General features: G+C 33.0%; 1 protein-coding gene and 2 long non-coding RNA genes across 3 annotated transcripts; 2 read left to right on the forward strand and 1 right to left on the reverse strand.

Moving 5' to 3' along the window:
• Positions 1–836: 836 nt before the first annotated feature.
• LOC127733611 (uncharacterized) lies at positions 837–4,370 on the forward strand. Its single transcript, XR_007997144.1, has 3 exons — positions 837–1,017; positions 3,194–3,344; positions 4,254–4,370. It is a non-coding gene; the product is annotated as an uncharacterized LOC127733611 (long non-coding RNA).
• Positions 4,371–12,200: 7,830 nt separating this feature from the next.
• LOC127733612 (uncharacterized) lies at positions 12,201–13,482 on the forward strand. Its single transcript, XR_007997145.1, has 3 exons — positions 12,201–12,220; positions 12,359–12,762; positions 13,373–13,482. It is a non-coding gene; the product is annotated as an uncharacterized LOC127733612 (long non-coding RNA).
• A 4,405-nt stretch (positions 13,483–17,887) lies between these two features.
• LOC127733613 (5-hydroxytryptamine receptor 4-like) lies at positions 17,888–19,088 on the reverse strand. Its single transcript, XM_052242934.1, has one exon. The coding sequence runs from the start codon at positions 19,045–19,047 to the stop codon at positions 18,037–18,039; it is 1,011 nt and encodes a 336-aa protein (XP_052098894.1). The 5' UTR covers positions 19,048–19,088; the 3' UTR covers positions 17,888–18,036.
• Between the last annotated feature and the right edge of the window lie 8,159 nt (positions 19,089–27,247).

Consider the following 27,247-nt stretch of genomic DNA (forward strand, 5'->3'; position numbering starts at 1 on the left):
TCAATATCCTTCCATTTTTTTTTAGAATAATCGGTATGACAATACAGCAGCACGACTGAACAATATTGTTAACCTCTTTTCTCTTTATATTGTAAAATGAAGATTATCTCGGCTATAGTCTCTTTAGATTCCGCTAAGTTCTCGTAAGCAGCTTAATTCTAAGAATTGGAATGGACGAAATGCTTTTATCACAGTGTTTAGGGGGTAGCTGGTTGGGAGAAGGGAATTGGTATTTGTCTATGTAATAAATAAGTAAACAACAAAATGAGGAAAACTAAATACGGTATAGTGATATAACATTTAGAATCTAAATAGATATTATTGTGTTCTAGAATACAGACAGAACCGTGTGTACATGTATATCTCAACGAAACAGTACTAAGTTAACTTCATAGGAAATGCTTTAAACACGAGGAAAAGGAATAATGGTGTCAGTCTTTGGTAAAAATAAATAAACGACACAATGAGGGAAAGCAAACTGTTAAAAAATGTTTAAATTTTTAATAAATATAAATATGTTCCAGAAACAGACAGAACCTTGTGTATATCGCAACGGAACAGGAAACAGTAAACATTTGTTATGTTCAATCTGGACAAATGGAGTCTTACAGTTCAGATTATTCTTCTTTTTTATAAAAATCGTTGTCCCAGTTAGCAGTATTATGGTACCCTATAAAATTACAGAGTGGTTAGTGATTAAAAATCTAGGCTTGGGTTTTTCAAACTTTTCTCCTTTCCTTCGATAACTGATCAATGCATGTCAAAAGATAAAGTCATACGTAAGAACTGTCTAGATACGATAGATAAGACCTTTCTACTTCGAGACAATTTACAATGTGGACGTGCATTATAGTTATACTGTTAACTATCCAGACTTTTTCATGTAAACCAAGTTACAGAGATTACATTCCAAATGGGAACCTTGTTCCCAATCCATGTGTATCACCAGGGATATGGAATGCAGTTGGCCATTACAACCCATTTCATCATACACTTATCAAAAATAAGTTTGGCCGGGTGAGTTTGTCAATCGTTATAAAACATTAAGACTGATTCTTGGAGTTCATTACTTCTTCGCGGGTTTTTTTTTATGTTATTCCGGTTGAAAGGGGAATATAGTATATTTAGTCTGATTAACCTGTTGTATTCTGCAATTGAAATAAGAAAAAAAGTAATGTTGATGGAACTTTCGAACATAACTTTTTTCTTGGATTTGATGTAAATGGATAATATTGCATGGAGCCTTCTAACAATTGTACAAATATGTCCACAATAGTTATCTTTCTTTTATGGTTTGGGGTAAACCACTAACTGAAATTTTATGTATGAGAACAATTTGCACAAAGATAGAGAAATGTCTATGTTGACATATAAGAGTTTTCAGATATACGATATACAAAAGAAAGGTGATGTACTATGTCTGTTTGTTTCGCTCACACAATTTTGTCAATATAATGGAATTATATGCGACTGTCATACAAGTGAGAGGTTTCGCTAGATATAGAACCAGGTTTAATCCACCATTTTCTACATAATGAAATGTCTGTACAAAGTCAGGAATATGACAGTTGTTTTCAGTCGTTTAATGTGTTTGAGCTTTTGATTTTGCCATTTGATAAGGGACTTTCCGTTTTAAATTTTCCTTGGAGTTCGTTTTTTTTGTTATTTTATTTTTTGCTCAATATCGTGACAGATGGTCATATACAATGAAGTAAAGAACTTATATTTCCTTTATATTTTTTCGACTTTGAGCGTTCCTGATGAAGGTACATTCGGAAAAACACGACGGATGTATAACATTTATAAAGTGTTGTTTTCACATTGTATTTCGATGTAAGCAAACTCTTGCACAATTCATGTCTTCATTGACTGTCTATGACGTTAAAAAACTAAATCTCTGGGATGTGTTTTAGTTGATTTTAGTCTCTGATGCATGAATTTTTATTATTTATAGTTTTTGGCTTATAACTAGCTTTCAGTAACTGCGAGTACTCTCAAATGGTACTTTCGTGTTAATTTGACCTGTTGATACAATTTTTAATGTATTTTTGTTATTAAATGTTTACTTATTTAGTGTTATATCTCGTCTCACTATATATATACCACCTTTGATAAGTGTTTAGTATGACGACAAATTTTCACTTTTGTTCTCGTACTAGGAACAACAAAATTATTTATTTTGTAAAAATTATTTCCGTACTCCATGTATACCTTACAACAAAATTATTTTTATTTACCTGTGTACGTTATTTTATTTGCCGGCATTTTTTCCAAGGTTATGGTTGTCTTTCTGATATTGTTTTACATCTAACCCCCTTGTTTTATCAATTTTGTATTTACATTGTGTCATAGATCAAATTTATTCGTTCAGTGTATGTTCACTTGTTTTTGTTAATATGTCTTTTGATTGAGTTAAGCCATTTCAATTTATATTTTATAGTGTGTCTTTCTATATTGTGATGTTACACTATTGTTTCAGGTTGGGGCCTATTAAAATGTTTAAACCCGCTGCATTTGTTTGCACCTGTCATAAGTCAGGAACTTGATGTTCATTAGTTGTCGTTTGTTGATGTGGTTCATATTTAGATTAGACCGTTGGTTTTCCTGTTTGAATGGTTTTACACTAGTCATTTATGTGGCCCTTTATAGCTTGCTGTTCGGTGTGAACCAAGGCTCCGTGTTGAAGGCCGTACTTTGACCTATAATGGTTTACTTTTACAAATTGTGACTTGGATGGAGAGTTGTCTCATTGGCACTCATACCACATCTTCTTATATTTAACTTCAATGCAGATTGTTTTGTAGGTGTCTGCTTGCAATTAAAGACTGTGTAGTAAACATCCCTGGTTTTCAAAGCGTTCTATTTTTCTGGTTAATTCAGAAAAGCGCGTCGGACGCACGGAATTGAAAACGTGTTATTTGCATATAAGTAATTACATGAAGCGTTTTTTTTATCAATTGGTAATTGATAGCTATAAAGATTAACAAAATTTAGCGGACATGCTTGATGAAACAAATATCTGACGACGAATTTGATAACATACTTTTTTCATCTAGTATGCATGATTGATTGGTTACAGTATTTGATCAAACATATTCACGCAGAGAAGTAAAATTTCCAACAGAATTAAAAACAATATATAAGTTTAGTAACATTGGTGTTTGATACCTAGACCCCCTTATGTACATTTTAGGATTTTACGAGAGCGTCAAATTATTGGAGCTTAAGGCTTTGTCGTATGGATTCAGATCGAGACAATAGAACAAATGGAGAGGAACTAGGCGATCCCAATTGTGAATGGTTTGAAGGACAAGTTCCATCTGGTTTACCTATAGGCCATCCTGGTAAGATGCAAATAAAAACCTAAACGTAACAATAATAAATGTAGATGGAACATGAACAATATTATTTTTGTTAATAAATTATTGATGTTTTGCTTTTTCATATTATACCTTTATGTAGAAATACATTAACTAATTGCTTAAGCACTAATGAACCGAGCTAAGTCATATGAATGAACTTTAATTTGTGGATAACTTACATTGCGATATCAGAATTGCAGCAGATTGTGCTTTCCGTGCCGTTTTTATTTCATCTACTGACATGTCGTGTTCATAGGTATTAAGGAAAAGACATGTTTCTAAAAACTTTACATAACCAGTCACATGCGTAAACACAATGTCTGAACAGTCGAACTAAATGGAATAACAAATAATGGAATGTTATTCCAAAATTTAAAAAAATATTTATTAATGATTTAATTCAAGATTTATCATGTATAAAATGTTTTCTCTAAAGATCGGAGAATGGAACTTCTTTTTGACACACCAAGTATCAATATTATCCTTCGAATGATTCAAAATTCATACAGAAGAACAATTTGTGATTTTAGACCAATTTTGAAATAAATCAAAGTTGTTGGAAATTTATGAATCATTAAAACTATGTCACACAGACAATAACTCGAGAGGACCTAAAAAAAAATAAATGAGACCAACGACGATGAAAAACGCTTTTATATAAAAATAGTTCTTTATTCCGTTCTAATATTTCTATAAGATGTCAGTTCTATTGCTTATCGTTAAAAACCTTCCAGTAAAAGAAATGAAGTTCTTGGTGATAAAAAAAAAAAACAACGGTTTCAAGAATAATTTTTTTTCATGTGAGATGTCATGTAATTTTAGAATGGAATGATGTTGGTGTGACGTTCTGTAGACAAAAGCGTTCTCTAAATCTCGTTTCTTTTCTTTTAGGTCTTTGTGAACCAATTGGGAGCCCCCATTGCCTAAGAGAGCAAGGTTTTACCTGTAGTGACTTGGAGAACAGCCCTCATCTTAAACCCTAAACTTATGTTCGTTACTACAATGTTAGCAGTGTCTTGTTTCTTTTTTTTTCAAATAAAAGAATATAAGATCATTAAAGGACTGAAATTTGTTATATCAAAAACGTTGCATTAATTCAAGCTCAATTTTAAAACTATTATCAGTTTTAGCATTTGGTAATTAATATGTCTCTATTTTGACAAAGGGATACATACTGTTTAAGTAGTGATATTTTCTTCATCTTTCATATAACCTTGTCCGAGTTAAATATTTTATAACCAATGACATTGACTTTCGATATTTGGCATGATGGTGTTTAACCATAAGACGGTGTGTCGAATATCAGCAGGAACAAAAACTTCGTAATAGAACCATAAGTGACACAATATATAGTTACACACAATATATGAAATGGGCAGTAATCTATGATATACATGTGTTTTATCATATTTCAAAGTATTTGCACTTCAACACTTATATTAACATCTTTTCGATATAGTATGAATTATTTACTTCCACCCAAAACTTTTCATGTACCGTTTTAACATTATATATGTTTATGATGACATGCGTCCTTTTTTAACCAGATCCAATTGAAATTTTTTTCATTCTTCTGTGTATCTATCCATCGCCCTGATTCGATGGAAAACTTTATGTACCAAAGCCTGAACGTATATTTATTTACTTTATGACCCCTCTTCAATTTAATAAATCACTGTTCTAAACAGAATAATGTCAAGGAATGTGCTTCAGAGAGTTAATCACTTCAGGAAAACATAATGGAATAAACTTTCCCGGAGACGGCGCTTGACAGTAATTTTCATAAAATTAGAAATAAGAAATACCTCTTGTTCTGGAACATACTACATCTCACATAAGCAAACAATCAGTAAATCCAAAAATGTACATGGTTAAAAACTTTAATAGATATAAGAAGATGTGGTATGAGTGCCAATGAGACAACTCTCCATCCAAGTCAAAATTGATAAATGTAAACCAATATAGGTCAAAGTACGGTCTTCAACACGGAGCCTTGGCTCACACCGAACAGCAAGCTATAAAGGGCCCCAAAAATTACTAGTGTAAAACCATTCAAACGGGAAAACTAACGGTCTAATCTATATAAAAAACGAGAAACACTTTAAGAACCACATCAACAAACGACAACTACTGAACATCAGATTCCAGACTTAGGACAGGTGCAAACAATTTTAATGGTACCAAACCTTCACCCTTATCTGAAACAATAGTGTAACATCACAACATAGAAAGACACACTAAAAAAAAATTTCAATTGAAATGGCTTAACTCAATCAAAAGGCATATTAACACCAGTGAACATACACTGAACAAATAAATTTGATCTATGATACAATGTAAATTCAAAATAAATAAACTAAGGAAAGAATAATTAAAGTAACATGTTATACCGCTGTGAAACAATTTAAGAAAAACAATATACTTGAACAAAAATATCAGCCATTTGCAATTACTTTAAACACAGGTAAATGAAAATAATGTTGTTGTTAGGTATACGTGTACAGTTCAAATAGATTATTAATACTCATTTTAATGCCGTTATAAAGTGTACAATTAAAGCGCTGTTCCTTTGCTTTTTATGTGTGTGTGTTTTTTTTTTTTTTTTTTTTTTTTTTTTTTTTGGCTGTGCATGTACAGATTTTGTGCCACATATCCTTTGTTTTTCTATTAATTTATTAGATATCTTGGTATCATTTATAACTAATTTATGCCAAGACATACGAATCTCAATTTGAACTTAACTTAACTTGAATTGAAAATTATTCGAGTTCCGCAGCTATCATTAAATATGCACTTGTTCCAAGTCACGAGCCTGTAATTCAGTGCTCATAGTTGGTTGCATAGGCTCCTGTCATTGTTGACGACCGTACTGTAAATAATGAAATCAACACGTTACATAATTTCATGCGTCCGAACATATAGTTCCTTACTTTCACGTCATTTTGGTTTCTATTGGATTATTGTTTCATTAGCAATTGTACCACATCTCCTTAATTTTGAACAGAACACTTTCGTCTGATTGCAACATTTTCATTAAACCATTATAAAAGAAACTTCCTCTTGGGAAATAATACATTCAATGATTGTCAATACTTAACAAGCCAGGACAAGCGATAGGCTGAACCAGATTTTATGAAAATAAATGTTAACACAATTATCTTTAGAAATTCTAGTTTTAAATTGTTTTGCAATCTCCTTTTGATCAACTATTGCATTGCTTTTACAATTGTGTGAAAAAAGTAAAATAACAAAAATACCGAACTCCGAGGAAAGTTCTTAACGGAAAGTCCCTAAGCAAATGGCAAAATCGAAAGCTCAAACAGAATGCAGTGCATTTCCAGCCAATTTTTTTTTTATTAAAATCCACATTTTATTTTGTCACCATTGGCTGTTCCCTACCCTTGAAGATCATATAAGGCATTGTCTAAAGATAAAATACATTAAATGTTGTATTGATTTTATCAACTTTCTAGTAATTTTAATGACTATCGTTCAAAACCGGCTATACCTTCATATCCCGATTATGATAACTATATATAAATATAGGTTGTAAGCTTTCTGGAAAAGGACCAAAGTATCATTGGCAATTGACAAATGTAGTCAGGTCATTCATTACAGATGCTATTTTATCCCATTGTATAAAATGATATGATATCGAATAATCTGACAAAAAAGTCCTTTATTCCTTATATCTGAGTATTGTGGATATTCGCATAACACATTTGGAAATAAATTCACATATTATAAAAGGGTTGGTAATGCGCCAATATCAAGAATAAAAAACAAACCTCAAGAACTCGCAAAGCGTTTTGTGATTGCACCAGCTGACTAGTAATGTGGTAGTGGTATAACATGAATACTACACGGAAGTTCCTCAGAAGGCAATTATAAGGTATACTACATGCAATGCCGACCTAAGGCCTCATCTGAACATTTGAAGGCATGGATCCCTACTATGTATTGATTAACTACAGTACACAAAGAAACCTTCAAATACTGTTTCTCCTCAGCTTCAAGTAAGTGTTCTACTACTAATCCTTCTGCGCTTTTAACTAGATCCCTTACTTAAATTAGAGATCTTGTTTTTGCAGAAAGAAAAAACATGTGAAAATGATTGAATTGAATATTTTTTTAATGTAAAAACATATTAAGAAGTTTTTAGATAATTTACGTGCTTTTGGTGGTCTTTTCAATTCAGTTGACATGCATGACTTTTCGACACTGTACGATACACTTCCTCACATTCTTCTCAAACAGAAGTTTCCTTCCTTTAATTAAATGGTTATTAGAAAATTCTGATTGCAGACTTATTTGCTGCAACTCATTTAAAACCTTCTTGCAAATTTTCAACTTGACAACATTTAAGTACGTTTCGGCTCTAAAGTTAATAGACAGACTGGAGGTGTTTCTATGGGCACCGACCAATTGCACCCTTCTACTAGCATACTTGTTCGTGTGTTGTTATGAATCAGAATTATGACAAAACTCAGTAAAGCTCCGTCTTAATTCCATTTAATTAATAAATTTGATTACACTTACAATTAACAAATGATATGTTTGCTCTAGATAAGCACAAATTCCCAAATTAAACTGCTGAAATTTACCCAAAGCAATAGTAGTCCTTTTCTAGATTTGGAGATTTCAGTTTCACAGAGGAAAACCAAGAACATATTTTCCACAAAGGATGCGATTGTTCGTTCCATATTGTTTATCGCCCTTTTTGGACAATGCAATTCCTTTTGCCCCTTCTAACGATGTGTATATTTTCAAACTCGCTCGTGTCTGCAGAGAAGTTTTAGATTTAAATGGACGTAATCTATGTAAACCAGTAAAACTATTAAGTCAGTGATTTCGATATTATAAATTACTTAAATGTGTTACTAACTTATTTCATAGGAACGTTTGGCTGTACCTAGAATTCTTATCAAAAACGGGATATTAAATGCTAATTTGTACAGTAATGTTCTTCATTAATTCTGTAAATTTAGATACGATATAAGTAAACCTATAGATCCTATGAATAAGTTTTATACTTATTCTTATAGAATATCAATTTAACAACATTGTAAGATCTTAAATTATTGTTTTATCGATACAGATATTGATTTGCTTTTGATTAATTTAAACATAAATAGATATGTCTTGCTATACATTTATGAAAACGTATAGCTCTGCATCCTGTCGATAGCATTAACTTCTATTTTGACATTGAACAAGATCATACCATTCTCATACTGTTGATGACATCTTTTCACTTAATACATTGGATATGAACTGATTAGTGCAACAGTCTAGGAGAACATGATTTATCTATTGTAGTTGTTATTAGATTTGAACTAGCTTTCAGTAACTGTTAGAACACTTAGATTGACACGTTGTTTTTTCTGTCTTTATATTCGTTGTTTTTGCGCTACATGTCTATCTGTTGACGCAAGACATTTCTAATTTTTTTTTTTCTTCAATTTTTCGTATGTTGTGCTGTTAAACTAATGTACCAGGTGAGGGTGATGGTCGAGCGCTTACAAACATGATTAACCCCATCATCTTCTACTAAGGCCTTTCCCAAGGTAGGAGCTTGTAATTCAGTGGTTGTCGTTGGTTGCTGTTTGTCATCTTTGTTTTCAGTTATTGTTTTATTATCAATCATGTCGTTAGTTTTTTGTTTGAATTGTTTTACATTTTGTCATGTCGGAGCCTGTAATAGCTGATTATATTGCATGGGTTACTGTATGGGAGCCTGTAATAGCTGATTATACAGTATGGGTTACTGTATGGGAGCCTGTTATAGCTGATTATACAGTATGGGTTACTGTATGGGAGCCTGTAATAGCTGATTATACAGTATGGGTTTGAAGGAGGTACGGTGAACTATATTTGCTTAAATCCGCTTGATTATTTTAATTTTTCATTGGCATTCATACAACATCTCTTTGTTTTATAACATGGCCATTGTATCGGGGTATAAAACATAGAGGTAAAACATTTCAAATGGTTGTTTTATGTCTTGTATTGTAAATATTTATAGAGTTTCAGTTTATTTATAGTAGTTACGTTTTATCTTTTAATACTGCTGTAGTTGGTCTCGAGAAAAAATTGCTATTGTATGGTGTATTTTTTTTGTTTTTTTTAGTTTTTGTGAAAAGAGTTATTACACGGCATACTATTTAACTGAATAACGACAGTTTAAATTAAAAAAATTGTAAGTAAACATTCAATACTTCTTCTTGTGCAGGTGTGAAGCATAGTTTGTGTTTGGGAAAAGACGTAGTGCATGATTAAACAAATGAATATCGATATCTAAATTTGTATTTTAAATTAATCTAACTATTATTAAAGCCTCAGTTGTCGAAGTAAAATATACAATTATATTCGTCACTCGAATTTATTTTCAGAACGTGCTGGTCGCGAAGAAGTTATAAAAAAATCCCCCAAAAAAATATTTTCACCATCTGCATGGAAACAGAACTAGTATCGGTGCTTCATCGATGACAGATGACACTTTTGTGCTGAAAAATAATTTTCCCGGGCTCAGTTCTGCTTACGTTACGGAATTACAGAGTTATTTTGCAAACGATATAAACGGGCATTCCATTCAATCCCCGAATGGCTCTTTTTGTTATGAATCTGGCGAAATTTTAGGTGAATGGCAACACGGTAAAAAAATAACGAACAATAAGTGCAACGTGCTTAACACACAGATGTAACGTAATCGACATCTAGTGACCAGAGAAAACATTACAAGGGACCACTTTTAATTTGCAGTGAGGTGTCAGCTTTTGTTCCGTTTTCAATGTGACTTTGAGATGTAGAGCATTGAAATTGGCCCTTTCTTTGCTTTAGGTCTATCTAGTTCTTGTGTCATGAATTCATACCCTTTACCCTTTTTTTATCATTGCAGATCAGTGTAGGTACCGGAAATCCCGTTCAAACGTGATTTGTCTTCTTTATGGAAATTCAAAACGGTTCTCTTGAATTGAAAAAAAAACATATTGACTGCCAAAGTAACATGCTATTTTTAAATATTTCAAAATTCATAGTATGCATATTATTGTTTAGTAACAACAATGGTCGTGTATGTTACGACGTATTTTTGTTAAAATCAACAAAGACCTATCGAAACATCTGATACGAAAATTTATGAACACTTTAAGATATTTGGATGATATGTTGGCTCTCAATAATGACAAATTTAAATAGTATGTACACTAAAGATATTTATCCTGTTGAACTTACTTCAAATAAAGCTTATACTAACAATGAACACTGTCCTTTCCTCGATCTTGATATATGTATCTTTTACGGGTAGCTTAATACTAAAATTTACAATAAAAGAGATGATTTTTCAGTTCCTATTGTTAACTATCCGTTTTAAGATAGTGAAGTTCCCTCGGTACTGTCGTATGGTGTTGATATATCTCAACTTGTTCGATTCGATCGTGTATGTAACAACGTATTTGATTTTAACGAAAGAGATCTCTGTATTACTGAAAAATATTACACATCTTATATGTTCAGGTTTGGTAATATTCTATACAAAGCACAAAAATGTCGTCATTCACCTAAAAAGCTAACCAAACCTTTAATCAGATTTATTCGAAAGGTATATAGTTACGATACTGTTGTCAAGTCATTAAAGATGGCTTTTTTGGAATTAATATTAATTCACTCATGGTGTCTTTGCATACCAAATATTTATTTGCAACATCCTTTCAATTCCTATTGACAACATGTATGAGAAATTAAATTGTAAAATCTCTAGAGGAATATTAACTATCGATTAACTCAAACTGATAGACTTCCAGGTACATGTTCCAATATCAATATTCAACTTGAAAACCGCCTTGATGGTCTCATGGTAGAGTGTTCGCCTTGAGTGCGAGAGGTCGTGGGTTTGAATCCCGGTCGGGTCAAACCAAAGACTTGAAAATTAGTATTTACTGTTTCTCCGCTAAACACGCGGCATTAAAGAATAAGAGCAAATACTGATTGGCTTGGAGTCAGAATAATGGGTCCGGGAAGGGTGACATGCCTTACTGGGACTGTTTTATTGTGAACTATAACGTTAAAAATCCGGCTCAGCGTGTCGGTCTAGAACAGAGCAGGGTTATTAGTCTGTTTTCGTCCTGAATATGCCTTTACTTTGCCCCTATCGTCTATAATCATCATTATCAATTAAAAAAGAAAAGCAGGAACCAGATTTTACTTGCAATTTTGATATAAATGTTGAACAGTCAGTAATTATTACATAATCAACTGAATTTAACGGACGACTGTGCATCAACCTGCAAGACAGAGGGATATCTGATATCGCACATGGCAAATAACTGAAGAATAATATGTACGTGTTGTATATACCATTTTTATTTATCTTTTGAATATTTTCGTTATAATTATTGTTGTATCTAATTTATCTTCAAATAAATAATTTGGGTACAGATATATATGTGAAAGATCGTGCAAAAAAGAGGCAGAAAAGAATTCATCCAGTTGATTAGAAGAGATGTAAATGACATTGTATGAAAGATGACCGCTTTGTATCTAAAAACCCTTAAAGCAGTAAGAGTTACAGGATAAATACTTTAAAAAAAAGAACATTGGCAAGAATTTTCAAAGATAATTTGATAGAAAAACAGTGTTTTCAAAAATATAAAAAGGAAAGAAGAATAGAAATAATGTTTGCTTTACAATAAAGTTTTACTATAGTTCGTGCATCACTAGACCTTGATCGGCTTTGTATTTTAGAAATATTTATCTATCTTTTTATTAAGCTATTGTTATGTAATTTAATGTCATGTATTAAGACTTGCATTTGATACCGAGTTTTTACAACAGCTGGTCCTTCATCAAGTACACTTGAGGTCCGGTGTTTTTACAACAACTGGTTCTTCATCAAGTACACTTGAGGTCCGGAGTTTTTACAACAACTGGTTCTTCATCAAGTACACTTGAGGTCCGGAGTTTTTACAACAACTGGTTCTTCATCAAATACACTTGAGGTCCGGAGTTTTTACAACAACTGGTTCTTCATCAAGTACACTTGAGGTCCGGAGTTTTTACAACAACTGGTTCTTCATCAAGTACACTTCAGGTCCGGAGTTTTTACAACAACTGGTTCTTCATCAAGTACACTTGAGGTCCGGAGTTTTTACAACAACTGGTTCTTCATCAACAACTGGTTCTTCATCAAGTACACTTGAGGTCTGGAGTTTTTACAACAACTGGTTCTTCATCAAGTACACTTGAGGTCCGGAGTTTTTACAACAACTGGTTCTTCATCAAGTACACTTCAGGTCCGGAGTTTTTACAACAACTGGTTCTTCATCAAGTACACTTGAGGTCCGGAGTTTTTACAACAACTGGTTCTTCATCAACAACTGGTTCTTCATCAAGTACACTTGAGGTCTGGAGTTTTTACAACAACTGGTTCTTCATCAAGTACACTTGAGGTCCGGAGTTTTTACAACAACTGGTTCTTCATCAAGTACACTTGAGGTCCGGAGTTTTTACAACAACTGGTTCTTCATCAAGTACACTTCAGGTCCGGAGTTTTTACAACAACTGGTTCTGCATCAAGTACACTTGAGGTCCGGAGTTTTTATAACAACTGGTTCTTCATCAACAACTGGTTCTTCATCAAGTACACTTGAGGTCCGGAGTTTTTACAACAACTGGTTCTTCATCAAGTACACTTGAGGTCCGGAGTTTTTACAACTGGTTCTTCATCAAGTACACTTGAGGTCCGGAGTTTTTACAACAACTGGTTCTTCATCAAGTACACTTGAGGTCCGGAGTTTTTACAACAACTGGTTCTTCATCAAGTACACTTCAGGTCCGGAGTTTTTACAACAACTGGTTCTTCATCAAGTACACTTGAGGTCCGGAGTTTTTACAACAACTGGTTCTTCATCAAATACACTTGAGGTCCGGAGTTTTTACAACAACTGGTTCTTCATCAAGTACACTTGAGGTCCGGAGTTTTTACAACTGGTTCTTCACCAAGTACACTTGAGGTCCGGAGTTTTTACAACAACTGGTTCTTCATCAAGTACACTTGAGGTCCGGAGTTTTTACAACAACTGGTTCTTCATCAAGTACACTTGAGGTCCGGAGTTTTTAAAACAACTGGTTCTTCATCAAGTACACTTGAGGTCCGGAGTTTTTACAACAACTGGTTCTTCATCAAGTACACTTGAGGTCCGGTGTTTTTACAACTGGTTCTTCATCAAGTACACTTGAGGTCAGGTGTTTTTACAACAACTGGTTCTTCATCAAGTACACTTGAGGTCCGGAGTTCTTACAACAACTGGTTCTTCATCAAGTACACTTGAGGTCCGGAGTTCTTACAACAACTGGTTCTTCATCAAGTACACTTGAGGTCCGGAGTTTTTACAACAACTAGTTCTTCATCAAGTACACTTGAGGTCGGGAGTTTTTCTTTTGGTAAATTTATTACACAGACGAAAGCATTAAAACCAAGAAGACTATCTGCAACTTTGACAGCAAGACAAGGTGTTATCAAAACGAAGCTTTCATAAGTCGACAAAAAACACGATGTATTGTGGATTTTCTTTTTTATATATGTTTGAGTTCATATTTACTATCTAAATATATCGTACACAATGACAAAGTTATCTATTTATAATCAATCGTGCTTTAGGTGTAACTTAGTTCTTATCTTATCACCTGTTTACTTACAACCCCAGAGAAACTTCCTGATTTAAGACAGCTAATTGCAATGTTCGGCCAATCTGTTTTGGAATGTACCCTTCTTTTTCATGTGACGTCAAACAATAAATGAAATTATTGTCTATTCACGTATTGCATTTTTCATTATGATTTCCTTGAGAGAGGGTTGCTCTTTACTAAAAAAGCTAATAATCCAAGAGTTCCAAGTGGTGAAGTTGAGGTTATCTCTTCCTTCGAAAATTTTACTGACGCCATCATGAGTTGCCTGACCGTTATGGAATATCTGTTTCGGTGATGACGGCGGGTATGTTCTAATTGTCGCAACTACAATCCCTTCCTCTGTACCTAGAATGTAAAATATCCAGTAAGACTTATCACCGGGCTTGTACTTATATGAGCAACACGACCGGTGCCACATGTAGTGCAAGATCTGCTCAACCTTCTGAAGCATCTGAGATCACTCATAGTTTTTGGTGGAGTTCATGTTGCTCAGTCTTTAGTTTTCTATGTTGTGTCTTTCGGATTTTTGTTTGTCTTATGGTCGTTTTTCGCTTTTGTCATAGCATTGTCAGTTGGTTTTCGACTTATGAGATTGACTATCCCTTTGGTATCCTCCGCCTCTCTTTTATTTACTATAATAAAATTTATTTTTTTGTTGACGAATAAAAAATTCAAACACATGAAAAGAATCAATCTGATGGGTATCTAAAAGTCTGAATTAATTTTGTTAACATTATGACAACAAAAAATGAAATTTATTCAAAACATAAAAAATGCCGATATTGCTACGAGACGTTTGTCATAGATCTGACTCAGATGTCCAATAACAGTCAACACAATTACTATTTGATCGTTTTGACGAGAATAAGTGTAGTCAATTTTTTAATGTAGGTTGGGGGGGGGGGGGGGGGGGTAATTAGGAACTGTTTAACTCCATGCTTAACTTTACTCATTTTTTAACACTCTGTATTTCGTATTAAAACAATCTCTATTGTAGTGGTTCGTTTATTTAACTAGATTATAAATTTTAATGATTTTCTACCCCAGGAAGGTTACCTTAGCGGTTTTTGGCAAACGTTTAGGAATATTGGGTTTTCAATGCTCTTCGACTTCTCACCTAATGAGTCTTTTATAGACGAAACACGCCTCTGGCGTACAGAATTTCAATCATGGTGTTGATTAAATTGAAAATGGAAGAACAATTATAATGTTGTACTAACTCATTGCAAAATAATCAAAATAAAATCGGATTTATGTAAATGATGAATCGATTAATATCATATTAAAATTTCCTCTGAGTCTTTAAAATTTATACTTTATTAAACGGTTGTGATTTACATAAGTGATGTAATGACTATATTGATGTCTACGGCGTACATTTTATTGACTTCTGTTTATAGTTATATGTTACATTATTGAATAGCAGCGATCCTTATTCAAAATAAATTGTTATCACAGAGATATGTCTCGCCTTTTTGTAATTTTGATAATGCAAATGTTCAAATTGAAATAGCAATACTTTAACATGTAAGTTATGCAAATATTCAAAGTCGATGAACCAATACTGAAGGTACAGGGCTAAACAATCTCCATGAAAATGAGATGTGCCAATGCTAATACAACTGTATACCAAATACCATTGACTTATTATAAGTCGTTCCCTTAAAACAAACCTAAACACAAACATTAACTTGTAAACTATGTAAAAGTTTCAAAGTCAATGAACCATGATGAGGGGGTGGGGCTATATAATCTCCATGGAAACGACACTTGCAGATGCCAATAAATTTGCATACCAAATATCATTGACTTAACATTAGCAGTTCATCTAAAACTGACCTAATCACAAACTAATACATGTAAACTAAGCAAAAGTTTCAAAGTCAATAGACCATAACTAAGTGAGCGGAGCCAAATAATCTCCATGGAAACGAGATATGCCAATGCTTATACAACTGCATACCAAATATCATTGACCTACCACTAGTGGTTTCCCATAAACTGACCTAATCACAAACTAATACATTGTTGACGCAGCCGACGCCGACGCCGAAACCGGAAACAGCATACAATACGTGTGTATTGTAGTCAAGACGCCATCTAACCAGATATAAATATAAATATAAATATCATCATTATATATAGATATCGAACACGTGCAATTGCATTTTTCTAGGTCTAGGTTTCATATCATAGGTAAAACGAATATGCTAATTATCATTTTTACTTGTATAAGAATGATTCTTTGTGGATCTATTCTGTCAATAAATGGTTAACCCTTGTTTCACTTTCAACGTTGACATTAGTTTCCTTTTAGTAGCTGAACACGCCTAGTACATGCGTTACCCAACTCTAGCTAAAGGAACATGAATACGAGTTCAATGAGGTTAAATTATTGACTTGCAAGTCAATAATACATCAGCGATGTTTTTGAGCTTATTTGACAAATTTGGGCCAAACTGGCTGCTTATAACAAATACTATTTCAAAATTCCGCTTTTATTAATGCTTTTTACTGCAGTTTATTCCGCCCCATTTGGTCATCAAAGGCCAATAAAACCGAAACCCAACTTAATGAAAAGTTAAAAATATCGTCCAAGGTGACCACCGGTCTGATTATTGTGCATTTTAATTCAAGCCAAGGACTCTTAACAGAGCTATCATATGAGAAAAATGAAAGAGCAATTTCTTCATAATTTCTATATTTATCAACGAAAAATGTATGTTATAAATCACGTCAGTGGCGAAGCACAACTATCGTAAATGTATTTGATGCGACAGACTTAAGGTCGATCGCTATGGACCTAACGCATACCTGCCTTTTGCATATGCAAAATTCTGAAGTCGCCTTTGTATCGATATGACGAGTTAAGCCTTTTTTAACTCATATTTACAGTTTTTTCTTATGTTGTGCTGTTACACAACTCTCCCATGTTAGGGTGAGGGTTGAGCGCTCACAAACATGTTTAACCCCGCCACATTCTTTATGTGCCTGTCCCAAGTCAGGAGCCTGTCGTTCAGTGGTTGTCGTTGGTTCATGTCTGAAATATTTGTTTTTCGTTCATTGTTTTTTTATAAATTAGGCCGTTAGTTTTCTCAATTGAATATTTGTCATGTCGGGAGCTTTTATAGCCGACTGTACGGTATAGGGTTTTCTCATTGTTGAAGACCGTATACGGTTGCCTATAATTGCTTACATCCACCTCATTTGAACTTTGTAGGATAGTTGTCTCATTGGCAATCATACCTCATCTTTCTCATTTTTATAAAAATCCCACACACAAATAAATTCAGACATGAATACAATAATTTTGATTTATTTTCGAATACATTGGCAGATGTTTTGCTATTTAATGCAGTTGAAATACCAATTCAGTTGCACTATATGCACCCGAGTTCACTTCCGGATTGCCATATTATGAACGTTTGATTTGGAATTATTGTAACCTCTTCTATACATTTCATTTGTTTTCTTATATAATCTTTTCCCACAAGAGCCAAAAAGGGCAATTTGTATAATGCTTGCAAAGTTTAAGACTGTTCATCCTAATTTTGTTCTTGATTTAACAGTAATTGTTTTTAAAAATTTCATCCAGATTATCAATGAAAAATAGCTTATAACATCTAATCGTTTTCAAATGTGTTTATGTAAACAAAAACAGTGAATTGAACATCGGACAAAACAGAAGGTACCGATATTGGATCCAATGAATCAATCAGTTAGGTGGTGCATTTAACTAGTCAACTAGGAGTTGCTTGAAAAAGTTTAATTCGGCTTATCAATGAAAAGTAGCTTATAACATGATTGCATTTTATTAATTCTTATCGCTTTCAAATATGTCTATGTAAAAAAAAAACACTGAATGAAAGTATTAATAGTTTTTATAAAGATTTGTTCTAAAATGTTCAGCACAACTCTCGTTCATGCTTCATACACACTTACCTACTTAGCATTAACACTAATTTTCCATAAAATGAAGGTTCCAAATCTAAAACCCATGTGTTAAGGATTGTATATTCAAATGTTGCATTACATATACATTTCGCTTTCTTTTACACAATGATCCCAAGCAACATAGTTTTATGTTGCAAGCGTTTTTACATGGTGGTCTGTTCAAAAAATAATATAAGTAAGGATTAATAGTTGAATTCATATATCCAAGCCACGTTATCACTAGTACGGTAGTTTCTCCTGCTTTATAATTAATCAATGGGTCTACTATGTTCAATACGAAGAATGGCAGCCAACAAAGAAAGAAGCAACTTAACATAGTTGCAATGGTTCGAGCCACTTTAACTTCTCTCTTCATCAATATTTCGTTTTGTTGTAAAATACATTTACTAAGTTTGCACAAATTCCTTCGATTTTTTCGAACATTACGCAAAATCTTCAGATTGCAAACTAACATAAAAACAGACGGTATATAAAAAACTGCAGTACTGCATATAACAGCATAGTAAATATTGACCAAAAACATACATGTGTTCGGACATTTTGTTATTGTTTGTATTCCAATATTATGCACTTCTCCGAAGATCAAACCAAATGAAATAACAACTGGAAGTATCCAACATATGATGAGTAAAGCTGTCACAGAACGATTACACATTAAATTATGATATCTAAATGGTAAACAAATAGCTATGTATCTATCAACGGTCATACACATAAGATGGAGAATAGATGTACTTGTAAACATGACATCTAAACTAAACGACAACAAGCACACCGATCTTAAGGTAAGCCAAGACATATTTCCGAACTGTTGTAGAATTGAAAATGACATCACAAAGATCGCAACAGCTATGTCTGTTACTGCCAATGAAACGACGAAGACATTGGCCTTTTGTCTAAATTTATGGCGTTTTAGTACAGTAAATATAACTAAAATATTTCCCGCAATAGTTATACAAGGAAAACACGACAAAAATATAATCAACACTATATCTTCTGTAACTAATTTGTCAAATGTGGTATTTGCGCAAGTTACGTTGTTCATGTCTGGTTTATATTCTTCAAATACTGTTTTAAATCACACTATGACCCTGAAAAATGAAACAAAGCATTTGTTAAAAATACTTTTTTCTAAATTTAAAAATTATATATAAAATTTTGGTTTATTGGATTAAAATGAATTCAAAATTGCAAATGAGTTTTCCAAGTTTACGTACGAGTTCAAGTTTTCATTCTAGCAAAATTTCATTTTTTTCAATTCTCTGTATGAAAATATCAATTCTATTCACAGTTTAGGGCAAATAGTTTACCACTGGAGAGACATTATTATAAATTAATATAAATTTCCTTAAATTTTAATCACCTGATGCTTTGTTCCGACTATAATCGTCCTCTGAAACATTATAAGATATTTGCCGATTAGTATCTTTTCTATATCAATAACCCATGCAATGCAACACTGGACAAATGAAATTCCCGTAGAATCAGTTATTTTGTTTATCTGAAGTAATTGTATCCTGTTAAACTTATGACATGTGCCCAGGGTCTGAAGCATTATCTTTGTTCGCGTGAAAAATGACGCATTGATTCTAGCGGGAAAATAACTTTGTTTATCAATTAAAGTATTCTCACTCATATAAATCTGTTGATATCCTCCAAACAGATAATATATGATTAGAGACACACGCTTTGCATAACCAATACATACATCTAAGCCATTTCTACATCACTTCGATATGAAATATTCTATTTATATGCGAGGAATATAAATCAACTCGACGTGACAGTGTAAGAAAACTGTATGTTATAAGTTTGATAACATCATGGGTTACAACATTAGATATGACGTATATGATCATGTATTGTTATGATGTTGGTGCTTTGGACTTAGTTACTTTATGAGTGGCAAGCATAAAAAAACCACTGAATTCAAAATTTCCATTCTATTGTTGAATGATAATGTTTAAGTCATGCGTCTACAAATATGTTAGTAGTGTTTTCCGTTATTAAAGTGAATCAAAACAATCTTCAATAGGATTAAAATAACTGAACGTAATACAGGGGTTCTGGTTATAACAAGATTGCACCCTGTATACAGCTTACCTTTTGCTAAAATGTCATTCTTCCTCAAATTGAAATCTTAATCAATATCTGACTATGTGTTGTCACATAATAGATATTGTGGACAAATTATGTATAAAATGTAACCCTTGTTTCATTATTATGAGAACAATGTGTTACAATTTTAAATGTTACTAAAACAGCTGTTGGAAAAATATGCTTGCCAATCATAATATAAATATGGAATTGTTTTTGGTAAAACTTTGCGGAATTTTTGTTTTTAATTATTTGGTTTGGCCTTTCATCTGTTTTATTCGAACGCCACTGATGTGTAGACGAAACGCATGTTCGGATTTCAAATGATTGGCATTGAGCGTTCCTGATGAAGGTAAATCCAGAAAAGCGCTTCGGACGCATGAAATTATTAAACGTGTTGTTTTCAATTTTTTTTTTACTACCATAGTATACGCTTGGTATCTTTGATATGCTTTACCTTATAGACATTCGATTCCAGGTTATCTGATATGCCTACATCTATATTCATTTGAAGGCAATTTTTATGTCCTTTTTTGTATTTTTGGGTTGCCTGTATAAATGACCATTTATGTGATCATATTGCTTTGCCCGGATCTTTTTCTCGTGCTTAGACTATATATAGAGACAATGAAAACCGTCTGATTTAAAAAAAAAAAAAAAAAAAAAAAAAATTGTTAATTGTGTTTTAATTTAGTAAATTTTGGTTGAGTCTGAAATTGCATGGTGGGTAATAAATGCATAGTTCGAGACGCTTACATCTACCACGTTGCATTATACCTTTTTTAAAGTTTATGCAATCAGGGTTTTTTGGTTTGAATATACAAAATATATGAACGAATTCTTAGTTTGAGAAAAAAAAAAAAAATGAAATGAAGGTTCCCAAATATCATGCATTAAGGATTTCATTTGTTAAAATATTTTGTTACAAAATTTAAAAAATCTGTATTAAAATTTAGTTTATCGAATTTTAACGAACATTAATAGCATTTACATAGTGACTTAAAAATCGTAGTGCTTATGAAATAACAATTGTCTTTATTCCCCTTCATTGGAAACGCTTAAACTCAAACATTTGAAAGTCTACTTAAGGTACTTGAGTTAACAATTTCATTATAGTGAAAAGTTTTTCTAATTCTATTTGTTAAAATATCAATTTCATGCACAGTTTCAAGCAAACTGTTCTCTCTTGGCAAAACAGTATCACTCAATTATATTACTGATTTTTGTGAAATTCGATCATTTTATGCGTTGGGCCCCATGATAATCGTATTCTGAAACGTTATTCAGATTTTTGCACATTTATATCTTGTCTGTATAGATAAAGGCAACAGTAATATACCGCTGTTCAAAAGTCATAAATCGATTGAGAGAAAACAAATCCGGGTTACAAACTAAAACCGAGGGAAACACATCAACTATGAGAGGAAAACAACGGAACAACAAACATCCTTTCAATGCAATACAGTAGAATGAAATATCAGCAGAATCAGAAATGTTGTCAATCTGAAATGATTGTAGCCTCACATGACATGTGCTGAGGGTTTCAAATATTATCTTTGTTCGTGTGAAAAATGAAGCATTTATTCTAGCAGGCAATCAACGTTTATATCAGTAAAAGATTTATCAATCAAACGAATCTGTTGATATCCTTCATACAGATAATATATTATTAGAGACACACGCTTTGCATAATAATTACAAACATTCAAGCCATTTCTACAACACTTCGATATAAAATAGTCTAATAACATGTGAGGAAGGTTTAATTTCTCAAATTGATAAATTGTGCTCGACGTTACACTAAGAAACGTTGATGTTATAAGTTTGATAACATCAATAGTTATTGCAGCAGCTAGCTACATGTATTAAATGATATATATAATCAGTTATCATTTATCTAGATTAAAAGAGAGGCGCCGGATACCAAAAGGACATTCAAACGTTAACTCATAAGTCGAAAATATACTGACAACGCCATGGCTAAAAAAGAAAAAGACAAACAGATATAGACAAACAACAGTACACAAAACAACATAGAAAACCAAAGACTGAGCAACACGAACCCCACCAAAACCTGGGGTGATCTCAGGTGCTCCAGAAGGGTAAGCAGATCATGTAAATACAAACCCGGTGATATGTCTAATTCGTTAGGTCACATTCGGGAAAAAGGGACGAGATTGTAGTTACGACAATTGGAACATATAAGCCGTCATCTGTGACAGATATTCCATAACGGTCAACTAAATCGTGATGGCGTCCGTAAAATTTACGAAGGGATGATTTCAACTTCACCACTTGGAACTCTTGGTTTAATAGCTTCCTTGTGAGCAGCAACACTCAATCAAAGGAAATCATGATAGGAAACACAAGCCCTGGAATATCGTATCAACTGGGAGATATATACTCCGTATGCAGGCGCTGTTGGAATGCTGCTACATAGAAATTTTCATCTTTCGTACATTATAAACCTATATCAGTAGCTTTGTGGGTTGGCACCTAAAAGACAATGCTTGTTTTTGAAAAAAAAGTCTTTCATTGGTAATTAGCCGAAAACAATCGCTACTTTTTCCGTAAAAGACAAAGTAATTGTCTAGGGATCCCAGCTCTTTTTCAAATATAGAGGTGTAGGTTAAATCTGCTGCCTCCATTTAATGAATTATATATGTTAGCTAAATTGACCCTCACCTTGAACTAACCGATACTCAAACGTAACACAAAAACTTAACCTTACAACTTAACCCTAACCTACAAACAAACAATAATCTTTCCCTATATGCTTTTGTTGTTGTTCAGTGTTTCTGTTGTTCCGGTGTTTTCCTCGTATAGTTGACGTGTTTCCCTCGGTTTTAGTTTGTTACCCGGTTTAGTTTTTGCTTAATCGTATTATGACTATTGAACAGCGGTAAACTACTGTTGCCTTTATTTACCCTAACCCTGAACTGAATTCTAATTCTATTAGTAACTACTGGGAGTGGGATTTGCTCATCGTTAACGATCGAACTGTGACCAGTAATTGTTCACATGTTTGTTCTTTGATCTATGGATAATTGTTTTATTGGTAATATTACCATATCTTCATTTTTATTGTCTGTAGAACTATTTATGATGTTGGAATTTCTTTGAGCTAGTTAATTAAGTGTCATCCCGCTTTTCCCGGTTCGAGATTCATAATTTAATTTGTTTGTTAAGTTTTGTACTCAATCGATTGTCTAGTTGTTATTTTTTTACAATGATGGTCTTTCTCCTTTACTGATTGTCCTTAAGGTCTATTCATTTAAAAATGAGGAAACTCAAGGAAACGCTCCCTAAGTATAATCTGAAATGCAATTGAAGGTATTGATCGGTTGGTTACTACTTTATTTCTATGGCATAAACCAGAGGCTACAATAATTCTGATTTGCCTACCACCTTTACTCATTCTCTCATCATAATAATCAACCACTATAAGCTGGAGATAGAGATCATTAAGGTTTATCGTCATTCACCCTAAAGGCTAACCAAACCTTTAAACAGACATATTCAGAAGGGATATAGTTACGATACTGTTGTTGATTCACTCATAGGGTCTTTGCATAGGAAATAAACACATTTATTCTAAAACAACTTGTTGATACGGGTTATGTTCTTCTCATATATTTTTTGATGGTATGATACTAAACCCCTAACGGGAGGGATTGTGCTTAATGTTCATATGATGAAGACATACTCTTTCAATCAGTTTAACTGAGGTCTGGAGCTGGCATGTCAGTAACTGCTTGTAGTCCATTGTTCATTTATGTATCATTGTCATTTTGCTTAGTTTCTTCTATTACCTATTCTGACATCGGACTCGGACTGCTTTTAAACTGAGATTTACTATGCGTATTGCTGTGCCTTTGTTTATCCTACATTGGCTAAAGATATAGGGGGAGGGTTGAGATCTTACAAAACATGTTTAACCCCGCCGCACTTTTGCGCCTGTCCAAAGTTAGGAGCCTCTGGCCTTTGTTAGTCTTGTATGTATTTTTAATTTTAGTTCATTTATATGTTTCGGAGTTAGGGTGACGTCCATTTTCACTGAACTAGTACACATTTTTGTTTAGGGGCCAGCTGAAGCCCGCCTCCGTGTGCGGGATTTTCTCGCTGTGTTGAAGACCCATTGGTGGCCTTGGGCTGTTTTCTGCTGTTTGGTCGGGTTGTTGTCTCTTTGACACATTCCCCATTTCCATTCTCAATTTTATTAGTTATTAGATAAAAAAAGAGGGAGAAAATATCAAAAGGGCAAAAAATCGACAACATCCTTAAAATAATCTTTATAAAGCTAAAATATACTGACGCCAAATTTTCAGATTTCAAAAATTCAATTTGTATTTTCAGCAAATTTGATTTGTTTTACATATATGATAGCACGTACCGTGTCTTAATAAATTTTTAATTTATCAAAGGAAATTTTTAAATACTTGTTATAAATAATGTCAGTGCCGAAACTGTGACTTCTGAGCTGATAATATCCTCGGGGACTAACAGTCCACTACTAGTTTCGACCCAGTGCGGGTAAATGAAAATAACATGATAATTTCGTGGGTTTGAAGCTCTTTCCTTGAATTACCTAAATATTTGAATGCCAGAGATGTAAATTATCTACAAAAGTTAGTAGCTTCATGACCAAAATTCAACTTAGGTCTACATATATCATAGCAGGTAACCTTCTATATAATAAAGGGTTAATGACTTTTATAATTATTGTTACAGAGACATAAAACATGATTTTATAGACTTTCATAACCTTTGAGATCAAATACATTTATCCTTTAAATTGTCCCTCGAAATCAGCATCAAAAACTGACCAATAATAAATCCTGGTTGAAAAATAAGAAGAGATGTATTTTCCATGAAGCCAGACATAATTCACTGTCTTCATTTTCATTCATATGTCACACATATCACATAAAACGAAATGAATCATTGATTGGCAAGGCGTTAATGTATATACCATTGATGAATGACCAAAAAAGGAAATGCGTTTCAAAGAACTAAGGAAATCTTTGACGGAACAAAACTATTGACTTTCATTATTGAGTTAGCTAGACAGAAAACTATGTCAATCTCTGAGAATGACTTTAGATTGAAAACTCAGAATACCAACATATAAGAACGCTGTCCAAACAAAACTTTACATAAACTAGCACATTTACTTCAACGCAAACGCAAAACATATCTTTCACATGGATCTAGTAAACACTTGTGGTTACACGTGAAATTGGTTACAGCAAGTCAGTGTCATTTTATAAGACTATTCTTCCGCTTTGTTACTAGCACAAGTGGAGTCTTTATAATAGTATAGAATGAGGTGATACATTAAGGAAATCGTTTTGGACTTTTAGCTCGAAGCTGTTTATTATCATTTTAAACACATACCCAAGTGGAATGAAAATGTACTAAATAATGGTAAAAAATTATTTAACGCTTATAGATACAAGCTAATGTAAAGTGGCAATTATTATAAAAAGATAACTTACCAATCATTGTGTCGTAATAGCATAAGTTCACTTTTCTGTTTTGAAAATCTATTGGTATATTGACAATGAAAACAAAATATATTAAAATATTGTTCTTTTCTCACCGCAAAGTTATTAAAATAATCGGGTTTCGTTTAAAAAATGAATCGATGAAAATTCATATTAGATCTTGCTTTTGGCTCTTAAAAAATTCATACTTTGTTAATTGATCACGATGTTTATAAGTGATAAAATGAAAATATTGATCACAAAGGCGTAGATTTTACAGACTTTTGTTGATAATATTATACTTTGTCACGGAAAGTAAAGATGCTCATTCAAACCTAATTGTGCGTAGGATATTAAACGCAAAAGACGTTTCACATGTCATGTATCCGAGGCGCTCATCGGGAGCGCTCAAACCTAAATAAAGTAAAAGTAATGTAAAGTAAATTTTATTTAAAGTCGGCATATATGTAACACAATAGCATAGAAAATATGAGCCCTGATGAGCTCTTTAACCGACTATATAAAAACATGCAGTTTCATGCAAAAAATAATAAATGGAAATAAAAAAGGCATGCAAATATAATGAAAGCAAATTTTGATTTCTGAACCTCCATGCTCAATACTCATGCGGCAAACACCTCTATGTGCATTGCATTGAATGGGGGAACTAGCAATCACTGAAGTATCATAAAATAATAACAAACTAAAAAGCTTAAATAAATAAATTTATTTAACACTGGCATTTAATAGCAGCTATATATAAAAATGCATAACAAAGCAGAGCAAAAGGCCAAAAGTAAAAAGGAAGAAATTGCAGATTTGAGGCAGCACTGTGTAGAAACGGCATGAACTGCAACTACATTTTTTACCCCCACTCCCCACGAATTTACATAAATCCTAAACAGGTCAAGAGATGTCATTGTTCTGGCCTCATTGGGAAGGGAATTCCATACTTGTGCTGCCTGAAATCTAAAAGATCTTTCACTGTAACTTGAGGTTCTTGGTCTAGGTACCTCAGCAGTGTTCACACACCTGAAATTATATGAATTGTTTTTATAACAACTAGATCTTGAATATAGAAAGGACATTTTTTATTAATTATTCTAAAGGTCTCTAAGGCAATTGAACGCATACTACGAGTTTTTAGTGAAGGAAGGTTTGGAATCTGCTGGAGTGTTTCATAAGAGATAAATAAAGCGAAGCGCTCGTTCTTGTATTTTTCTATTCTTCTTGTGTTGTGTTCCCTGCAGAAATGCCAAGTCAAAGGGCAGTAACTAAAGTTGGACATAGCAAATGAGTAATAAATTGTAGGTTTACTCAGTTTGTTCAGGTTTTACCAATTCTTTTCAAAACATTTAATTGCCTTGCAGCCTTTTTACAGGTATTTGAAATATGTAAATTGAAGTTTAATTCAAAATCAATTGTGACTCCAAGTAATTTTACCTCAGCTCACGTGATATAGAAATACTGTTCAAATCAAACACAATATTTTTATCATGTGTTTTTTGCCAACAGAGATAGCTTGAAATTAATTGCTGACTTCCTCAAGAGCAGAAATTACAGCTCGTAAGGAATTTCCAGACTTTGACAAAGTATTATCATCAGCATAATGATATTAAGAACATTATTTTACAAAAAAGAACAAGTCATTTATAAACATTT

Source organism: Mytilus californianus, unplaced genomic scaffold (assembly GCF_021869535.1).
Source record: "Mytilus californianus isolate M0D057914Y unplaced genomic scaffold, xbMytCali1.0.p SCAF_3, whole genome shotgun sequence".
Classification (NCBI taxonomy): domain Eukaryota; kingdom Metazoa; phylum Mollusca; class Bivalvia; order Mytilida; family Mytilidae; genus Mytilus; species Mytilus californianus.

What these genes read in the sequence shown, in the direction of transcription:
- LOC127733613 (XM_052242934.1), bottom strand. Translation starts at nt 19,047, where the DNA reads ATGAACAACGTAACTTGCGCAAATACCACATTTGACAAATTAGTTACA.